Here is a 20423-nt window from a genome sequence, read left to right on the forward strand (position 1 = left end):
GCTAAGCATGGCAGAGCAGACTGACAGGAGCCTGGCCTGTTGGTGCCATAAGGAGTCGCTGCACCAGCCCCGGGTTGCCAACCTCTGGACTTTCTAGGGAATGGAAATAAGTCCCTATTTGGCTAAGCCACTATGGCTAGATTTCTGCTTCATGCAGCTGGAGGCAATTCTTACCCAATATAGAGTGTTACACAGACAAAAGATTTTCCTGTCCAATCAGTTTGGGGATCAGTAGGGTAAACACAGATCCTTGTTACAGGACCTTTCTGAGCCTTTTATATCGTAGGTGCCTGATGATGCTCTTGAGAGGGGGGCAGAGTACAGTGTCTTCCAAATTCTATTGGCCATGGACACTTTTATTTCATGTTACATCTCTTGGGAATAATGTCGCACCAAATATATCTTAGGAAACAATGCTCCAGGTGTGCACATGCTCATGCTTGCTCTTTCTTTTTCTTTCTCTCAACCAGGGAAACATCATGCCTTTCCAAGAGGTACAAACATAGATTCTTAGCAAATGTTGAAACAGAAAAGTCTCCCAAAATTCATGTCCCCAAAGTGTCTCCCAACAATTCATATCCACCTGAAACCTGTGAATTTGTCTTTATTTAGAAACAGGATCTTTGCAGATGCAATCAAGTGAAGATGAAGTCATAGTGGATTAGGGTAGGTCCTAAATCCAACGGTCAGCATCCCTATAAGGAATGGGAAGATTTAGTCATCAAAGTCATAGAGAAGACACACACACAGAGGAAAGACCATGTGATGGCAGAGGCAGAGACTGGATTGATGTAGCTGCAAGCCAAGGAATGCCAAGAATTACTGCCACCATCCAAAAGTAGGAAGAAACAGGGAAGGAGTACCTTAGAGCCTTCAGAGGGAGCACGGCCTTGTCAGCAGTTTGATTTCAGACCTCTAGCCTTCAGAATTGAGAGAGAATACATTTCTGTTATGTCAAGCCATCTCCATTTGTGGTACTTTGTAAAGGCAGCCCTGGGAAACTAATATACTCTATAGCATTATAACCATGTCTAAATTACTCTGTTTTCCTGTGTCTAGGGATGAGAATTAAGGGTCAACACTGAGACCTGGCCATGTAGAGAAACTGCCTCCCTGCACCCCCAGCTCCTCTACCATATTTTACATTCTTATAAAAAATTGATATTCTTCCTGTCACTTTTCCTTGAAATCAAATAGCATCTTGAAAACTCTGACATTAAAAATGGGAGGAGATGCTGACATTTGAATAGAAATGCCCTAAAGAAAAACTTTTCAGGAACCTTGAATTTGCCATTAATTATCTGCCTCACTTTGGATCAGTGCCTTATCTTTTCTCAGCTTCATGTGTCTGATTTCTATAATGAAGAGCTTAGACTGGAAGATCTGTTTGATCTCTTCCACTTTGACACCCTGGAATTCCAGTGGGAATGCTTCAGATGTATAACAGTTGACGCTTGTTACTCAGAAACCTAAAGACAGGCAGGGCTGGATGAGATGAGGTCGGAGCAGCACGCCTGTACTAACACTTAGGGTACCTTGTTAGCTTTTCTGAGTTCACTTATATAGAAAAATCTTACTTCTTAGGATGTCTCTTTGAACTAAACTAGAAAAAGGAATGCAGTGTTATGTTTGGTGTTATGTTTGCCTTAGCGTCTTAAAAGTCCTAAAAGAGAAGATTCTTTTGGAGGGCTGTGATAGAAATTACTAGGACAAAAATGAATTTATCTCCCTTTCCCATTCTTAAAAGAAACTTACACTCCTAAAACTAGGTTAATTATTCACATTACAAAAGATGTCTTTACTTTATGAACAAGCTTACTAAAGATTTCCTTTACAATAAATGTTGTAACAAAGTAGTTGCTTAACTGCTCTTCTCCAATCTAAACAACTAGATTCTTTTAGACTTTGGTCATATGAGCTTGTTTCCATCTACTTGACTATTTAGGTTGTTTTATCCAGAGCACCAATCATTTATCATCATACACTGTAACTGTGATAACCAGCACAGAGCACAATATTCTCAAAATCAATCAAGACAAAGGAAACTTATGAAAAGGAACACATCTTGGAGCTTGAAGTCATTCTCTCAAGATATCTCACCAGTTCCAGAAAATGCGAAGATATGATGGGAAATATAAGAGTCCCCGCTTTTCACAAGGACCCACAAGACACAATGTCTTAGCAAGGCACATCATGACATTGTAATTATCAGCCATAAACATTTTTAGTACCTTAAATGCATATAGCCTTTGTCAAAAATGGTTTAAAGCCAAAGACGCTACAAATTCTGTAACATACACACCCTTTGGACATTTGCCAATGGACACTTGCAATGTCATTGGTGCCTAACAAGGACACAGAAACCCTAATTCTCTAAGCATATCAATAGCATTATTGAGTATTATATTTACAACAAGGGAGGAAAATAACCAAGAGAATAAATTGGGGTTTTTTAGGTCATAAACTGCAGGTCTATGTAGGGTTACCTAGTTATAAGTTATAAAGTATATTCATGTATTCAATTCACAAATAATTATTTATTGCCTTTTATGTGTCCACTTTTCTTATCCAAGAAATGAGAATAATACTACCATCTACCTCACAGGGTTATTGTGATGATTAGACTTTAAATATTTATAAATATAAATATATGTCATTAACACAGCCTGATATGTAGGAAGTACTGGATAAATATCAGCTACTAGTATTATAATGGAGCCAAGTAGAAAGATTTGGGATATGTTTTGGAGGATTGAGCCAACAGAATTTGCTGATAGAATGAATGAAAAAGTGAAGGAAAGAGAAACCAAAGACAACTCCAAAATCTTTGGCTTGTGCAACTGGGATGATGACATAAGGAAAATGCAGAGAGAAACGGGTTTGAGTAAAGAAATGAAGAGCTCTAACAGGGTCATTTAGGTTTGGTCTGAGATGCCTGTAAGACATGCATGTAGGAATGTCAGGGGAGCAGTTAGGTATACAGGTTTTCAGCCTCACTACCCAAAGTAAGATCTGGAGACCAGCAACATCAGCATTGCTGGGAGCCTATTGGAAATGCAAAGTCTCAGGCCCCACTCCAGACAAATGAGACTGGAATCTACATTTTAACAGGATTCCCAGGTGATCAGTGTGCACAGTAAAGTTCCAGAAGCAATGAATTAGAGTTCTGGGGAGATAGGGACTTTGGATTCATTAGCACATAAATGAAGTCTAAAGCCAAGGCCCGAAAGAGCTCACCAGAGAGAGTGTATAAGGAAGACAAAGTGGCGCAGGGCAAAGCTCTCTCACACTTAGAGTTCTGGTGGAGGAAAAGGAACTGCACAGAAGAAAAGGAGGAATAGCCAGTGAGGCAAGAGAAAACCAGGAAAGGGCAGTATTCCAGGCCAGATAATTCAAATGTTTCAAGAAGTGGTCAACTGTGTTGAATGCTGCTGACATGTCAAGTAAGATAAGAACAGAGAAGAGGCCATGAGATTTGGCAATATGGAGGTCATCTTCAATGACTTTGACAAGAATAGCCTCAGTGCCATAAGAGGACAGGTATAAACAGTGGGGAACAGGAAGAGATATGGAGCAAAGGCAACCCTTTCAAGGAGAACATAAAGGGAGAAATGGGAGGAGGGAGGAGAGAAGAAAGAGGCTGATGATGCAGAAAAGAGAAAGGCCAATTGCTATGGTGGTGTTTTTGAGATGGCGAGAGGGAAAAGGTCCCAGAGCCCAGAAGGAAAGATGGCCTCTGATAGAAGCAGGGGCCACTCAACCCAGAGCAGCATGTCAGGGATGTGTGTTGGGGGCTGGGGAGTGAGAAGACGGGAGAGCTCCGGGCTCACTGTTTGTGTTTCTCAATGAAGTTGGAGGCACCCAGAAAGGTAGGTGGGGTGGAGAGGAAAGGAAATTTGGAGAAAAGAAGAGTGAATTCGTCACTGTGGAAAGTGGGAAAGTAAATGCCTTAGAATTGCCAGGTAGCACAGGATGCTTTTTTGAGATTTTCGGCCATGCATTTGAAAAACCCTACACTCTCCCACAATGTGCTTCGTTCTTCCAACATGTCCTCATATTCTAATGCATAGAGGCATAAATCACAAGAAAGTGCGTCTTCCCCATCAATTCTCATTATTCCTGTAAGCATTTTATTACATTAAAGGTCACCGTCAGCAGAACAAGGCTAGACAAGGGAGTCATCATAGAGCCACAGCAAGATGATGACACAAAAGGACAGAAGCCTTCTGTCCCCTCCATGAGATTTATGGCTGAAGGGTGAGGCAGGAATTAATGACATGAAAACACAAGATGCCTCAAGGGAGGGAGTTCTTACAATTCACAAGAACTGCTAGGAGATCCCTCCTGAGACATGCGCTTTGGTAAACAACACCAAGTACTGTTAATTGCCTTTAATTGAGTTTTGAACAAGCCCAAAGTCAATAATCCCTCCTTGGTTACCTTCCTTCCTGCTTGGAAACCAATCGAATTGAACAATCACGTAATTCTTCGCAGCACTTCCAAATTCAGCTACATAAAGCCCACTTCTGTGATCCACAAACCAAGAAGCTAAAGTGTGGCTCTCCCCCAGCACACTGTTGCCCCACAGCCCTCTCTTCCACACCCCAGGTACTTAGGGCCTGGGTGCACATCTCCTCGAGCCCTATAGTCACCTCCATCTATTTCCACTCCTTCAAAAACCCCATCACCTTGGAAGCACAGTCTTCCAACTTGACTTCCTGTCACTCCTCCTTGTGACTCTTCTCTACTGCTCTCCCAGCCACTCCCCTATTCTCCAAGGACTCCAGCTCCTGGCTAACCATCTTCCCCTCCACCACTCTCCTTACTCATTCCTGCTGATGTTGACATCTACACAGCCATCCACCCGACACCCACCATCACATCTTCATGGCCTCCAATGCCACTTATCTCTCCTTCCACCCCAGCCTCAGTCACCCTCTCCCATGGTCATACCCTAGATCTTGCTGCCACCAAGATCACAACCTTCAATGTGTGGATGTCAACATTCTGCTCTTTGACCATCCCCTTCCAGCCCACCTACTCTGGCACCACACCTCCTAGCAATTCTCCAACATCTCTGATACCTGCTAATCACTTTTTAATTATCTACCTCCAAACTCTACTTTTCCCCTATCTTCTAGTGTAGCTTAAATTAAACCATCCAGCTGTGCAAGTAACCATTCCCTTGCAAAACACCTCTAACTCCTCTGCCCTCTCACCCACCAGTTTCTACCTCACAGAGCCCCACCCTTAGTTAAACCCTATGTGACCTTGCCCCTGCCTGCATCTGAGCCATTGACCCTTGCACAAAACTCTGCGGACTGGACTCACTTCAAATTACCCTCTACACCTTTCAAATTTCTTAACATTGCCAAGCAACCTGCCCTTCCCTCAAAGTACAGACTCTTCAACAGGATTCTTTCCCACCTTCTCATCTCAAATCTCCCTGACTCCCTCTTCACTCCACTCTCAGCCAAGGATGTGGCCTCAAATGGCATAATGAAAATACCTGCAGTCAGCCAGCACTAGCTCATTTTCTGATCCAGTCTCACGAACCCACCTGAAACAGCTCACTGCTACCTCCCAAAAGAGCCTCTCTGACCACTCTGGCAAAAGCAGCCTCCTCCCTCATGTTAAAATGAGTTTATCTTCTGCATAATAGGTATCAATGCTTGACACTGTTTGTTTTTATGCTTAGTGTCTGTCTCTACTCACTACAGTGTAAACTCCTGGCTCGTGGCATCCCCAGCACTGCACAGTAACCACACATAGAAGGTGTTCAGTAAACACCTGTTGACTGACTGATGAACTGGGTTGAACCACACACTTACCTCCCACTGTGACCAACTACACATCATCCAGTACACCTCCAGCAAATGTAAATGCACATTTTCTTAAACATTTTTTATTTAGCCCTCCCTCCCTCTCCTCATAAAAATGAACAGTGGGGCTGCTATCCAGGTCAAATTTATCTATTTTTAAAAATGTTTACAGCCGGGCGTGGTGACTCACGCCTGTAATCGGCCTTGGGAGGCCGAGGCGGGTGGATCACAAGGTCAGGAGTTCGAGACCAGCCTGGCCAGCCTCGTCTCTACTAAAGATACAAAAAATTAGCTGGGTATGGTGGCGCGTGCCTGTAATCTCAGCTACTCAGGAGGCTGAGGCAGGAGAATCGCTTGAACCTGCAAGTACAGGTTCCAACTGTAACTTTACAGCTTGTAACTTCAACAGTTAAGATACACAGCAGGATTCCAAAAACTGTCTTCATGATCATTGCTAAGACTGAAAAATGAGGCAATACTCTCCAAAGAGATGAAAACATAATGGCAACTGAAATGTTGTATGCATTGTAACTCCCTATTTACTGCTGAACAAGAGCCTTGGCACCCACAAAGCCCTCCTTCTCACCCAGGTGAAAGAAAGCCAGCAGCACCTTCCTCTGTGAGGATCTACTCTGTTAGTTCACTTAGTTACTTCCTTACTTTCCAGGTCTAAGTCAAGTATATACTGGCGACCCTGACCAGTAACCTTCCACAGCACTTGGAAAGTAACTGGCACCCAGGTTCCTAAGGAAAGTTTACATCTTCTCTTAGTCCTCATTTTTATCCTAATCCCTTTCAGACTATTAGCCAAACTGTTCTTTCTAATGCCACTTCTAGTTTTCTGAGTCTCTTGAGGAGAAATAACTGAACTTGTTAGAATGGTTTGTAAACTAAAAGTCAATCATCTTTGAGTAGGGAGGAAGACCGTTTTCATCTGTCTGGACCGTTCTAGATGGGAGAAGATACTGGAATTGAGTGCATAAGGACTGCAGCTACTTGAAGGCATTTTTGTAACAAAGAAAAGCAAAGTTCGCCAGACTTTGAATATAAATTGTGGCCATACTAATAAGGAAAGAAAAATACATTACCCCACAAGGACAAAGTAAATCAGGTCATAACCAGAGGAGAGATTTCAACAAATTTCTGGAGGACAAAAAGCTAGTGGGGGACTGGTGATTAATGTTTGAGGATGAAAGAAACCACACCCGAGATTTCAGGCAGAGGTAACTAAGGCAGGGAGGCAGCCAAGTTGTCTAGCAGAGCCCCAAAGACGTCCTGGACTCTGAGATGGCAAGTGCTGTGGAGGGCAGGAAAAAGAGAAAAAGAGGCTGGGCTGGGCACGGTGGCTCATGCCTGTAATCCCAGCACTTTGGGAGGCCAAGGTGGGTGGATCACCTGAGGTCAGGAGTTCGAGACCAGCCTGGCCAACATGGTGAAACTCTGTCTCTATTAAAAATACAAAAATTAGCTGGGCATGGTGGCACATGCCTGTAACCCCAGCTACTTGGGAGACTGAGGTAGAATTGCTTGAACCCGGGAGGCGGAGGTTGCAGTGAGCCGAGATTGCACCGTTGTACTCCAGCCTGGGCAACAAGAGTGAAACTCCGTCTCAGAAAAAAAAAAAAAAGAAAGAAAGAAAGAGAAAAGAAAAGAGGCTGAACACAGGGGCAAACTGCAGGTCTCCATAAAGAGCAGCAGATCCTGCCCACCCCTTCTCCTCCCCCAACATACAGCGGTCCGCAGCCAGTCACTCAGTTGAGTTATCTCTTTATCTCAAAATAGCATGCATAAACTGTTCTTGCTGGATTTATTAGCTTCAATCACTAGATGGGTCTTCTTAGAGAAACTGCACACACTGCAGGAGAGAGAGCCATACTAGGATAGTATTGGTGACCCCAGAGTAAAGCCCATCTCAGGGGGTCACTTACGGGGCCCCAGATAACAATTCATGTGAACTCCTCCCTGGATTGAGACACTAGAGTCCTAAGAAAGATGAAATCCTAGCACGCTGCTTATTATGCAGTAAACAATATCAACCCAGTCAGACACTGAACACTTTTAAGAGTTTTCAGCTGTTTTAATTATCTTATTGACAAATCATAGAAACCAACCATGGCTAGGGAACAGAATATTTTATCAACTTTGACAGTACAAAAGTAAATGTACAGTTAGAGAAGGAGGGAGCGGGCAAGGAGATGTGGTGGTAATAGCCTTATTTATGGTGTAGAGAGTCAGGTGACATGATCAACAGTGAATGGAATGGGAAATCTGGTTGTAATGAATGTATTGTCTGGAGTTGCCGGACGGCCAGAAGAGAGGTGAGGAAATGGAGGTGTGGTGCAAGTAAGCTTCAACCTTGAGTTGTTGGTTTTTTTTTTTTTTTTTTTTTTCTGTGACAGAGTTTAGCTCTTGTTACCCAGGCTGGAGTGCAACGGCGCAATCTTGGCTCATTGCAAACTCCGCCTCTCAGGTTCAAGTGATTCTCCTGCCTCAGCCTCCCAAGCAGCTGAGGTTACAGGCATGCCCCACCATACCTTGCTAATTTTGTACTTTTAGTAGAGACAGGGTTTCACCCTGTTGGTCAGGCTTATCTTGAATTCCTGACCTCAAGTGATCCACCTGCCTCAGCCTCCCAAAGTGCTGGGATTACAGGCATAAGCCACCACGCCTGGCCGATTCAACCTTAATTTTTATGGCAGAAAGTCACTAGACAACGATCACAGTTGATACATTCAGAAACAGCAGTACATGCATATTATTTTGAGATACAGAGATATCTACAGCAGAACAAAAAAACACAGCTAAAATTGGTTTGCCTGTGGATAAGGGATTTGGGGCGGGATTTGGGCAGGGATTGTTGCCTTTTATTAGAAGGCCTTCAGTCCTATTTGATTCATTAAGTATGAACAAGTGTTGCCTTAAAAACTAAAAGTTTGGGGACAGGAGAAGAATAAAGAAAAATAGTGGTATATTTTATGAAATAAGAGAGAGGCAGTCTCACACACAGTATGGTAAGAAAGAGTGTGGAACGGTTAAGCTGGATACGGCATAACTATGGTAACAGATGTAGCTAATTTAAGACACAAACGAGGGTGTTGGAAAGATCTAAGAGAAATATGGTGTTAAGAGGGAAGGAGAATAAATTCTAAAAAAAGGGATGCTGAGATAATCAGTATGGATGCTATGCCATCTGACATGAGGAAAGGAGGAAAGAACCAAATCCACCCTCACTCTTCCTGTCTTTTCACAGTAGATTTTCCAAGTAAACCCCTAGATATTCTTATGGGGACTCCATGCCAAGTAAAGAAAGCAAACATGATAAAATTCATACTCAATAAAATAACACAGGCAGAAAATCACATCCATTGTTAAATGAAATTGTGTTTCATAAAGCCTCCATGCATTTCAAAGTTTAATAACTTCATTTGTTCTTTGAGAAAAACAATTTAAAAATAACATTCAAATGCCCTTGTATTGATTTTCCCTTCAATAAAATGATTCACAATCAAGCACAAACATTTAACAACCCTTTCAAAATTCCACAGAAAATTACCAAAGGAATGTAAAAATAGGAACAAATCTCCATCGCTTTTGGTTACCAGGGAGGCTGCCATCCACGCGGCAGGAACTGTGAGGGATCAACATCTTTATAACATTGGTTCTTCCCATCCGGGAACATGACATTCTATTTCTTGAGTAAATATTGGTAATGCATATTTTCTGTGGAAATAGTCCATTTCATCAAGATTTTCACAGATGTTGGGATACAATAATACACAGTGTTCTTGAGATTTCACATCTTTTCTCCATGCTGTTCCATATGTCATTTCTAGCTTTGTGAATGTTTTTGCCTTTTCATCTTAATTAGGCTTTCTGGAAGTTTGTCTATTTTATTGGTTTTCTAAAAGAACTAACTGGCTAGATAAAAGGTGGGGAGAGGGCATATAAAGAGGTAGAAAGAGTTGCTTTTGGAAGGGTTGGGAGGGTGGGAAAGCATGTTCAGAAAGATGGAGTGGTTCAGCCTACCTAGGGTGCAGAGCATAAAGGAAGAAGAGGAAAAGCAGTTGAAGCAGGTAAGGAGTTTGGGCTTTATCCAGAAGGTAGAGTAATGATGAGATTAGATTTTTGTTTTAAAGAGATCAACTATGCAACATAGTGAGACCTCATCTCTACTAGATAGTAAAAAAAAAAAAAAAAAAAATTAGCCAGGCATGTTGGCATACACTGTAGTCCCAGCTACTTGGGAAGTTGAGATGGGAGGATTGCTTGAGCCCAGGAGGTCAAGGCTGCAGTGAGCCGTGATTGCACCGCTGTACTCCAGCCTGGGCAACAGAGCAAGACCCTGTCTCAAAAAAAAAAAGATAAACTATGGATGGAGGAAGACTGGGCTGGATGCAGGGAAGAAGGTGGGGGGACTTTAACGTAATCCAGGGTTTCAGCCAGGAGCAGTGTGGCCATATGAAACAGAAACCCAAGCAAAGTAGCCCAGGCAGAATGGAAAGCAACATCGACATGGAAACCAAAGTCTAGCCTGGACTCATGGAAACTACTAGAATTGTAATCAATTCAGGGAGCCATGGGGATAGGATGAAGGATGTCAAATGGTCCTTAGAGCTGCTACTGATAGAAGCCACAGGGATTTACTACTTGGCCTAGTAAGTTTTTTGCAGCCACTTCAAGACTGGAAAAAAGGCATAGATAAACATTCCTGATATTAAATGGAGTACTGAAATTTGTTTTCAGGTACCTAGATCCTAAGCTCTCTGGCCTTCAGATTCTGCCCTGGAAGCTTGCAGGATGAGGCCCTATACATTACGGGTGTTTACTACTGGGTGGAGTAGCATTTATTTACGTACTTTTTTATCTTTATTTTTAGCTGCATCTGGTGAATGCAGATTCTGTTGATTCTGGTGATCAGAATCAACCTTGATTGAAGCTGGATATATTATATCCCCACTTTACTGGGAGCTCCCTCAGCACATGTCTGAGGAACTGAGGGTGCTATGGTTTGGATATTTGATCCCTCCAAAGCTCATGCTGAAGGAGGGGGTGCCTCATGGGAGGTGTTTGGGTCACGGTGGCGGATCCCTCATGAATGGCTTGGAGCCATTCTTGCAGTAGTGAGTGAGATCTCACTCTTTTCATTCCCATGATGGCTGGTTGTTAAGAAGAGCCCGGCACCTCCCTCCCCTCTCTCTTGCTTCCTCTCTTGCCATGTGATCTCTGCACACACCAACTCCCCTTTGCTTTCTGTCAGGAGTGGAAGCAGCCTGAGGCTTCCACAAGCTGCCCAGTCTTCCAGCCAGTAGAATCATGAGCCAAGTAAACCTTTCCTCTATAAATTACCTTGCCTTGGATATGCCTTCATAGCAACACAGGCAGACTAAGATGGGGGTCTGCCACTCAAGGTGGCAGTGCTGATAGATTTCCCAGGGCCCTTGGATTTATATCCCTCATCCCCACCCCACTAACCATACCACAGCCCACCTAGCCCTGTTGCATTAAGCCTGGGGATACTAGCACTCAGCTGAGAGGACATCACTGCTTCTTCCCAGGAAAGCCCCTTGATGCTCATGGGCTGGTTGATAATGGCTGGCACCATCTGTACTCTAACTTTTACAGAGTCCTTAAAGAATCTAGGCCCAGTGTTTGTTCTCTTCTCTAAAACTCAAATCGATGTTTTCCTTACTATGTTTGTCTTTGTTCATTTTGAAGAAAAGGAAGGCAAATATTTAGGCCAATGGTGCCATCTTGAAACCTACATATGTGTGTTTATAACCCTGTACCTGCAGCTCGCACCTTGGGTCCCAGCCCTGACACATGCATACATCTGCCTCTCTACTGGCCATCCCCACCTCAAACTCATCTTGTCTAAAACTGACCATTGTCTTGCACAAACCACTTCCTTCTTGGCTGTGCTGGATTCCCCAATAATCAGACAAAGTGAGTTTTAGAGCACCAAGCAAAGCAGGGCTCCAAATACTCTTGGAATAAATTTGATCTATATTTTTTGAAGCATCAAAGTAGTCACCATGGAGATGTTATAACAATGAATAAGATACAAATGGTACAGTTCTAATTTTTTAAAGTTTCAGAGAAACAAGTCTGATGTACTTTGTTTGGGGATGCAAATCTAGATTATAAAATTATAAAAGAAAGCAAGACAATGGTCACCATAAAAGGAAGGTGAGTGGTTACCTCCAGGGGGGAGCAGGGTGTGGTCCGAGGGTACACTGGGCTCTGGGAGCCGGCTGTGTCCTGCTTCTCGACCTGCGTGGTGGTCATATGGGCATTCACTTTATATTTTGCTAAACTGCACATTTGTTTCATGTTGTTTCTTATATCTGTGTTATGTTCTATATATTTTAAGGTTTTTTAAAATAAAGTAGTCATTACAAGGGAAAGAAACAAAACTTTCGTGGGCTTTCATACAGTTATTTTGATAAAGTTGGCAACAAACTTATCTTCCATCATACAAAATGCCAAAAGACAAAAGAATAATATTTGGAGTTTTTAGGTAAAAAGATTATGATGAAGAAGTGTATGCCCCAAAAGGATGATGTTACCGTGAGAGGGCAACATAAAGAAGTTAGAGGGCAAGCAAGAATTACCGGAACATATTACCTTTCCTGAAAAAGATTCCAGCTAATCAAGGAATAAGTGAAAATGAAGATTGAGCATAGGAAATGGACTGAGTGTTGTAACCTATATAACTCTCAGTCTAGATAGCAGCTGTTAGTATGGTTAGGAAACATAATATAAATGTCAAAAATAATTCTGGAAAGCAAAAGCATGCATTGCTGTTTTTTTTTTTTTTTTTTTTTTTTGTTTTGTGTTTTAAGAAAATAATCTGGATCTAAAAGCCAATTTTTTTTTTTTTTCCTTTGAAACGGAGTCTCTCACTGTGTCACCCAGGCTGGATGGAGTGCAGTGGCGCGATTTTGGCTCACCGCAAGCTCCGCCTCCCGGGTTCTCGCCATACACCTGCCTCAGCCTCAGGCAAGCAGCTGGGACGACAGGCACCCGCCACCACGCCCGGCTAATTTTTTGTATTTCTAGTAGAGACGGGGTTTCACTGTGTTAGCCAAGATTATCTCGATCTCCTGACCTCGTGATCCACCCATCTCAGCCTCCCAAAGTGCTGGGATTACAGGCGTAAGCCACTGCACCTAGCAAGTCAAAATGTTTTTAAGGTAAAAAGTTCGTGGCGGTAGATGGACAACAAAAAAGAAATTAAAGCTCGGCACGGTGGCTTACCCCTGTAATCCCAGTACTCTGGGAGGCCGAGGCGGGTGGATCACCTGAGATCAGGAGTTCGAGACCAGCCTGGCCAACATGATGAAACCCGGTCTCTACTAAAAATACAAAATTAGCCGGGCGTGGTGCTGGTGCCTGTAATCCCAGCTACTTGGGATACTTGGGAGGCTGAGGCACAAGAATCACTTGAACCCAGGAGACAGAGGTTGTAGTGACATAAGATCGTACCACTGAACTCCAGCCTGGGTGACGAAAAAAAAAAAAAAAAAAAGAAGAAGGAAGGAATTAAAGCATACTAAAGCTCTCATTATTTATGAAAGAACAAATAGACACAACTATATTTTTTAATGTCAATGAAGACAAGTAGAAAAAATGGGCAGATAATTTCCCGTTTATCTAAAGAACAAGGGACTCTTACACTACATTTAAGTTAAGAAACAGGGTGGGAAAATAGCTTGGAATTTTTTTAATGTAAAATAAATTTTAGAAGATCTGTGACTGTATCACATACAATAAATGTAAATTTAGTCACAATTGGATTAAAAAGCCAATTATGATGCTTAAAATAGACAAAAATCAAAATGACATAAAAGAAGAAAGCTTAAGAAGAAAGAGAATGAGCATCGCGCCAGGGAAATGAAAACAGAAAGAAGGCAGGACCAGATTTCTTATCGCAGAGTAAAATTTCAGACAAAAATGAAAATACAATGAGACAAAGAAGGTCTGGAAATACGGAAGATTCACTCCACAATGGAGAGTCAAGGGTCACAATGTCTGTGTCACAGAGGATAACTAGTCATCCCCATTTGCCTGGCACTGTCCTAGCTTCAGCACTGAAAATCCCTCATCCTAGAAAACCAATCAGTCCTAGGCAATCAGGGCCCTAAGTAATACAGCATCAAATGTAACTATGTAAAAACATATAAAATATACACGAATACATATCTATAGTATATAATTACATAATTATATATCAAATAAATATATAAATATAACTATATAATATATATGGATTTAAAGGTGTAGGGATATGCTAAAGGACATAGCAAAAGGAAAGCGGTCAAAAATATCATTTTCTTTTTTTTTTTTTTTTTTTGGAGATGGAGTTTCACTCTTGTTGCCCAGGCTGGAGTGCAGTGGCGTGATCTCGGCTCACTGCAACCTCCGCCTCCTGGGTTCAAGCAATTCTCCTGCCTCAGCCTCTGGAGTAGCTGGGATTACAGGCGCCCACCACCATGCCCAGCTAATTTTTGTATTTTTAGTAGAGATGGGGTTTCACTATGTTGGTCAGGCTGGTCTCGAACTCCTGACCTCAGGTGATCCACCTGCCTTGGCCTCCCAAAGTGCTGGAATTACAGGCGTGAGCCACAGTGCCCGGCCCCATCTCATCTTCTTAGATGTAAGGTACCTATTGGAGAGTTACTAAATATGCATTAAATGAAGTCTAATTCAAATATTGTTAAAATCCACAACAGCTACTTTTCTGTTGTGTTTTTACTACATCTGCTGCTAATAAATTGCTGCAAACTTGATCCATACACAGGTAGAACTGGCATGAGATCTTCAATCCCTGCCAATAGAGCAGTGGTCGCCAGGAGCTGTTCTTTTGGAGTTGGCAAGCTGTGTGTGCCCTGTGTAGACTCACTCTCTCCACTATTCAAACTCCCCTTCCCTTCCCACGGGCTCTGGCTGGAGCCATCAGTCCTGTCCATGGCTCAAATGGAAAGATACAAAGGCAAACACAGACTCCAGCATCGGTTTCAGCCTTGCCATCAAGATGATCCAGAACACGTTTTTATTGCTAATTATTTATGATTAGCACTGGAATATGCCAGGCATGGTGGCTCATGCCTGTAGTCACAGCTACTCAGGAGGGAGAGGTGGGAGAATCACTTGAGCCCAGGAGGTCCGGGCTGCAGTGAACTATGATCATGCCACTGCATTCCAGCCTGGGCAACAGAGCAAGATCCCTACTTAAACAATCTAGGTGACAGAGCGAGACTCTGCAAAAACAAAGATTATCACTGGAATAAAACCACTAATGTCAGAGAATACACAGAGCCTTCAAGATATCTTCAGAACCCCAGGGGGCTGAGAGACCTGTGGCATGGTATCATTAGCTCACGCTGAGGGCCCCTGTAAAAAACAACCCTGTGAAACTTGTCCTTGTGTCTGACGAGGAGGTGATCGAAGGCATCATTTCAAACACTATGTCATATTAGGAAAAAGTTCCTTTCTGGTCTCGGAATCAAGAACTGTTGGCTGGGCAAAGTGGCTCACACCTGTAATCCCAGCACTCCGGTAGGCAGAGGCAGGTGGATCACCTGAGGTCAGGAGTTTGAGACCAGCCCAGCCAACATGGTGAAACCCCATCTCTACTGAAAATACAAAAATTAGCCGGGCATGGTGGCACACGCTTGTAATCCCAGCTATTCGGGAGGCTAAGGCATGAGAATCACTCGAACCCAGGAGGTGGATGTTGCAGTGAGCCGAGATCATGCCACTGCACTCCAGCCTGGGCGACAGAGTGAGATTGTGTCTCAAAAAAATACAAAACATAAAAAATAAAAAAAATTGTTGTGTTTTTATGTTCTGGCCATATATTATTTTGTGTTTTGTGTTTTTCCCACATAGCTGCTATCACAATTTGTAATTATATATTCATTTGAGAGATTTCTTGATGAATGTCCATTTCTTACATTTGTCTTTAAGTGCCCATCAGGGCAGAGACCACGTCTATCTGCTTTATCCCTTGGTTCCCAGTACGTCTCACAGAACCTGGCACTTAGTAAGTCCTCACTGAATGTTTGTTGAGTGAAGAAGTGTGTGAATGAGTTTAACAAATAAATAAAACATATAAGCCATGGGTTCATCAATTTCTTTTTTCCTTATGCTGCAAGAAAGTTTAGAGCTGGATTTGTTTCCTGCCTGTAGCCATTGTAGAAGGTATCATGCTCATGTTTTTGTATCAGCCTCATGCTTAAGACCATTTTATGACTCCACCCTTAGTGTCCTTTTTTCTTTCCCAACTACTTCTAAGTTAGGCTGCCTTGCTGTATTTACGAATCCCTGTAAACTATCTTAAACCCCTTGTGGAACAGGTGGTAATAAATAAATATATCTGCTAGTCTTTTTTATATATATTTAAAATCTTAACACTAAACCCACTGCCAGCAAACACATTTGCTCATCTGTTAACCTTAAGAATAGCTGAGATCTGCTAATTCCAGCACTATACTAATATTTAAAACAAATTCAATCCAAGCCTAGAAACCACAGCATATCATGTCAGGCATTGTTGTACGTTGTGTATGTGACAAGCATGTTTCTAATAAGGCTACTTTCTTGTGGACAAGAAAGAACATAGTGCTTACTACAAAATTCTTATGGATTTTGGATCAAAGAATAATTCATCTTTAGTGGTTTTTCAAAATGTGTTGACATCATACTAATAATGAAAACTTTGCTTTTACTTGTGCCCTATGCACGGAGGAGTGGGGGAGGAGGGCTGGGCAAGATCCTGATCTATAGGAGAAAAGTCTCTACAAAGAAAAGTTTGATCACCTTACACAATTAAAGTAGACTATTATAAAGTAAAAATATTAAATGGTCTAAACCCCCCTTTTAAGTCTCTAACATATATTACTCATGTGCTAATGGAGATATTATTTGCAAGTCTGAAACATCATAGTTCTCTTCTTTCGTCAGATTCATTTAAAGCACTTCAAATGCTGACTTGCTATTTTTCTCTTAAAAAAACAGAACATAATTTTCTAATCCCATTAATGAGAACACCCCTCACCGAACAAGTTAAACATCTCAGGAATCCCAGCTAGACCCACAAACTAGAAGTGAAAGCAGTTGCTTGCACCCTCTCCAATCCCTTTGCTTCCGCCAGGATGCCAGACCAACCACTCCTTTTGGGGCACAAAATGTGCATTTGGGAAACTGAGATTTGATTTCTATTATCGATAAAGCTCATGTGAGTCCGTTGAATCTTGGACGACAAACGGCAAGAGGGAAGAGTGGGTGTAAGGAAACAGATGGGTAATAACCGTGTGTCAGAGATAAATGACAGTTTTTTAAAGAATTTGATAGGGTGTGGGCTGGAGCTTGCTTTTTTATTTTCTATTTCTATTTCCTATTTTCTATTTTTATTTTTGGGCAGGAGATGGAGATTAGGGGTGAGAAAAGGAAGGAAGAGAAAAGGCAAGACAATAGGCCAGACCTGAGAGCCTGATCTGCATCCTAAAGCAGTCTGCCCCTCCCTCCCTTCCCCCCAAAGCCAGGTAGGCTGTGGTGTGATTTCAAAACAAGCAGACACCGACTCCCGCCTCCAGGACCGGGATGGCCTCCGCCCCGGCTGCAAAAAGGGAGGGAAGGCAGGGAGAGGAGAGGGAAAATGGAAGAGGGGAACAGACTGGCAAGACCCCCTCGGGGACAGAGGGGGTTTTTCCCTCCAAAGTGGTGGAGCCGCATAAAATCCAAACCCACGAGGCCCGCTCACGTGCCGGTTGCCCCGATCTCAATGTGGGCGGCTGCCGACGCCGCACCTGCTCGGCCAGCCACTGCGGCTGAGCGCCGCGCCGCCGGCGATCGCGAGGCCCCGGGGGACGCGCCCAGCCCCGCCAAGCCCGCCCCGCACGGCTCCCCCGGAGGGCGGCGGCCGAGCGGGAAGGAAAGGGAGGGGAGGGGAGGGGCGGCACCGCCCGGCTAGAGGAGGCAAGGCTCGCCCCCCCTCCATTCGGACCCAAAAGAAAGCCCCACCTGTCAGGCGTTACGCTCCAGGCGAGGGTCCCACCATCCCCAAGCAGGGGCCAGTGCTTGCAGCCCCGATTTCCTAGGAGCCTCCGACGCTACATCATCACCAGAAACCTTTAGGCGCAAAACACACGGGCGCCGGCCAGGGCTGCAGCACCGACGCGCTCGGCAACAGACGCGCCCCACCTGGGCCAAGCGGCTCCCGCCCGGCCGAGGGATGCCAGGGTCTCCGCGCTAGGACACCAGCGACCCTAGGCAGCTCACCAAGCCCACTCCCCAGACCCTTACCTCCTGCGCGGCATCTTAGCTCTCTCCGGTCGGCCACTGCGGGTTGGTTTTGTTATTTTATGGGTTTGGGGGCGGGGGAGTTGCGCTTAAAAAATCCACCCAGCTAATCTGCAGAGCAGCGTTTTCTGCCCATGCTGCAGCCCGCGCTCAACAGAGCTGCTGGGAGATCACCCAGCAGTGCAGCGGCTCCGCGGCGGCGGGGATGACTGGCCACGGACGCCGCAGTTCCTTGACAAAAGGCTCGGGTTCCCGCTAGTTTCTCACAGCCCTGCCGTCAGAATTAAAGCCATTTCCCGCACGAGGCTGGGAGGAAATGAGAGCTCTCCCGGCCCTGCGCGCTGACAAAAGGCCGCTGCGCGGTGCCCACAGCGCCCCCTCCAGCGGGCCGAGCCGGCCGCCCGAGGGCTGCGGTGCTGCAGTGCCCCCGCCCGCAGCGCCCCCCACCGTCCCGCAGCGGCCCCGCCCCGCAGCGCCCCCCTCCGCCCGGCAGCGCCCCCTCGCCGCCGCGCCGCCGCAGACCCCCCTAGCCAGGCTTCCAGCCTCCTTCCACCCCGGCCCCACACCACTTACTGCCCGGGATGGCCAGAGCTAAGCAGGGGAGTCTGTTACTAGGGAGAAAATCTGAAACAGAGCTCCCTTGGGGGAATGTATCCTCCCTGGAAGGGAGAAAGCAAAAGTCTTACACTTGGAATATTTCTTTTCGTCTGGAAAGGACAACTAGCCTTCGGAAGATAATTCTGTTAGTGATTTTAATAGCAATTGCTTGACTGAATTCCAAACCAAAATTCTCTCTGTCCTGATTCTCACTTCCTTTTCAACTAGGACAAAATTTTTGTTGTGGCCCTGCCCTTGGGGGCTGTGGACCCAACGCTCTCCAACTCTCACTACATTCTCCTCCCACTCCTTTCCTTCCTCAGGTCTCCCGCCCCAGAAGGAACAGGTGTGTAGTGAGTGGGGAACGGATAGGGAACCAGAATACTTCGGTTGCCGTCTCAGAGCTGCTCTTAATCAGCTGTGTGACCTTAATCAACCCACTTAACCTCTCTGGGGCTCGTCGTCTTCCTCTGTAAAATGACAGTGTACCTAAGGCACCTCGCATTTCCAATACTTTCAAGGCCTGGCCCTCAGAGAGTAGGGGTATTAAGAGGTAGCTCTGGACTTTTCATCCCCTTAATCTCCACCAGTCCCCAGAACTCCCCACAATCAACATCCTCGCCAAGGGCTTTTGAAAATGTGCTTGTGAAAACATACAGCTTCCAGAAAAGCCTCTGGCCGCTGATCCGAAACCTAATCATGGCCCCTCTGCCCTTCCGGGTTCTGGGGCACCACAGCCCTCAGACACCCTCACAAAAGTCACTGGCCCCCACCACAGTGCTGCTGTGGAACCAGAATCTCTGGAGGTAGGCTCAGGATTTGGTAATTTTAACAAGCAACCCTAGTGATTCCTTTGCATACTAACACTTCAGAAACACCACTCTGAGAGATACTACTGATTTAGAAAAGAAAATGCCCATGACAACCCTAGAACTTCTGTTTCAGATGCCAGGATAAACTTGTCTTTCTGCTCCAGCCCCTCTTCCCTTACAAGAAATACACATGCACACCTGGTCCCTGCACCCTCCTTCCACACTCAGAGATTCTCACTCATTCTCATTCAGAATCACTGATTCCACAAGCCTTCTCCCCATTCTCCTGTCAAAACCTGCTAGAAGAATTATAACAAGCTCAGCCACACAAGATGAAACCCCTTCACCTCCTCACCCCAGGACCTAGGTCTGTCTGGTGAAGGAAGCCAGGAAGTGTTGTTTATTGAGACATTCCTGGCAGCCATAGTTCTTTTGGTGCCAATGGGGGATGAGATCTGAGAAACAGGGAACCCCTTTCTCCAGAGCTCAGAAGTCACAGGTAAGGTGGGCTCTATATCTTAATAGATATCTTAATAGATATCTTAATAGATAATAGATATCTTAATAGAACCCCCAAAGAGAATGGAGAATTTTTGTTAGAAATAGCAGGTTTCATAAGTCACCCCAGTCATTTCCATCCCTCAAAATTTCTCTTCCTAGTGTGTTATTTTGTTTTCTCACACTAATCCTAGCAAACCCTTGTTGGTTCCTGGCACTGTTCTGAGGGCTTTACATGCATTTTCACATAATCCTTACAAAATCTCTGTGAGGGTGGTACTATTATCATCCCCATTTCATAGATGAAGAGACTGAGGCCCAGAGATGTTAAGTCGCTTGCCCTAGGTCACATAGCTAGTAGGTGACTGAGCGAGGAATCAAACTCAAGTGC

At 44.4% G+C, this 20423-nt stretch overlaps 1 protein-coding gene across 2 annotated transcripts in view; it reads right to left on the minus strand.

Annotated features, from left to right (window-relative positions):
- The window catches only part of ADD2 (adducin 2), a 112016-nt gene extending 93527 nt beyond the window's left edge, over nt 1-18489 (minus strand). The window contains exon 1 of one of the 2 annotated variants that reach the window (XM_010361907.2): nt 18129-18458. Coding sequence is in view for 1 of the 2 variants with exons in the window: in XM_030921589.1 (XP_030777449.1) it covers nt 18129-18142 (14 nt within the window). In the remaining variant the exon portion in view is untranslated. Of the gene's footprint in view, nt 1-18128 lie in introns of both variants that reach the window. The other variant, XM_030921589.1, reaches the window with a different exon arrangement.
- Nucleotides 18490-20423: the final 1934 nt, after the last annotated feature.

This window comes from Rhinopithecus roxellana, chromosome 17 (assembly GCF_007565055.1).
Source record: "Rhinopithecus roxellana isolate Shanxi Qingling chromosome 17, ASM756505v1, whole genome shotgun sequence".
In the NCBI taxonomy this organism is placed as follows: Eukaryota; Metazoa; Chordata; class Mammalia; order Primates; family Cercopithecidae; genus Rhinopithecus; species Rhinopithecus roxellana.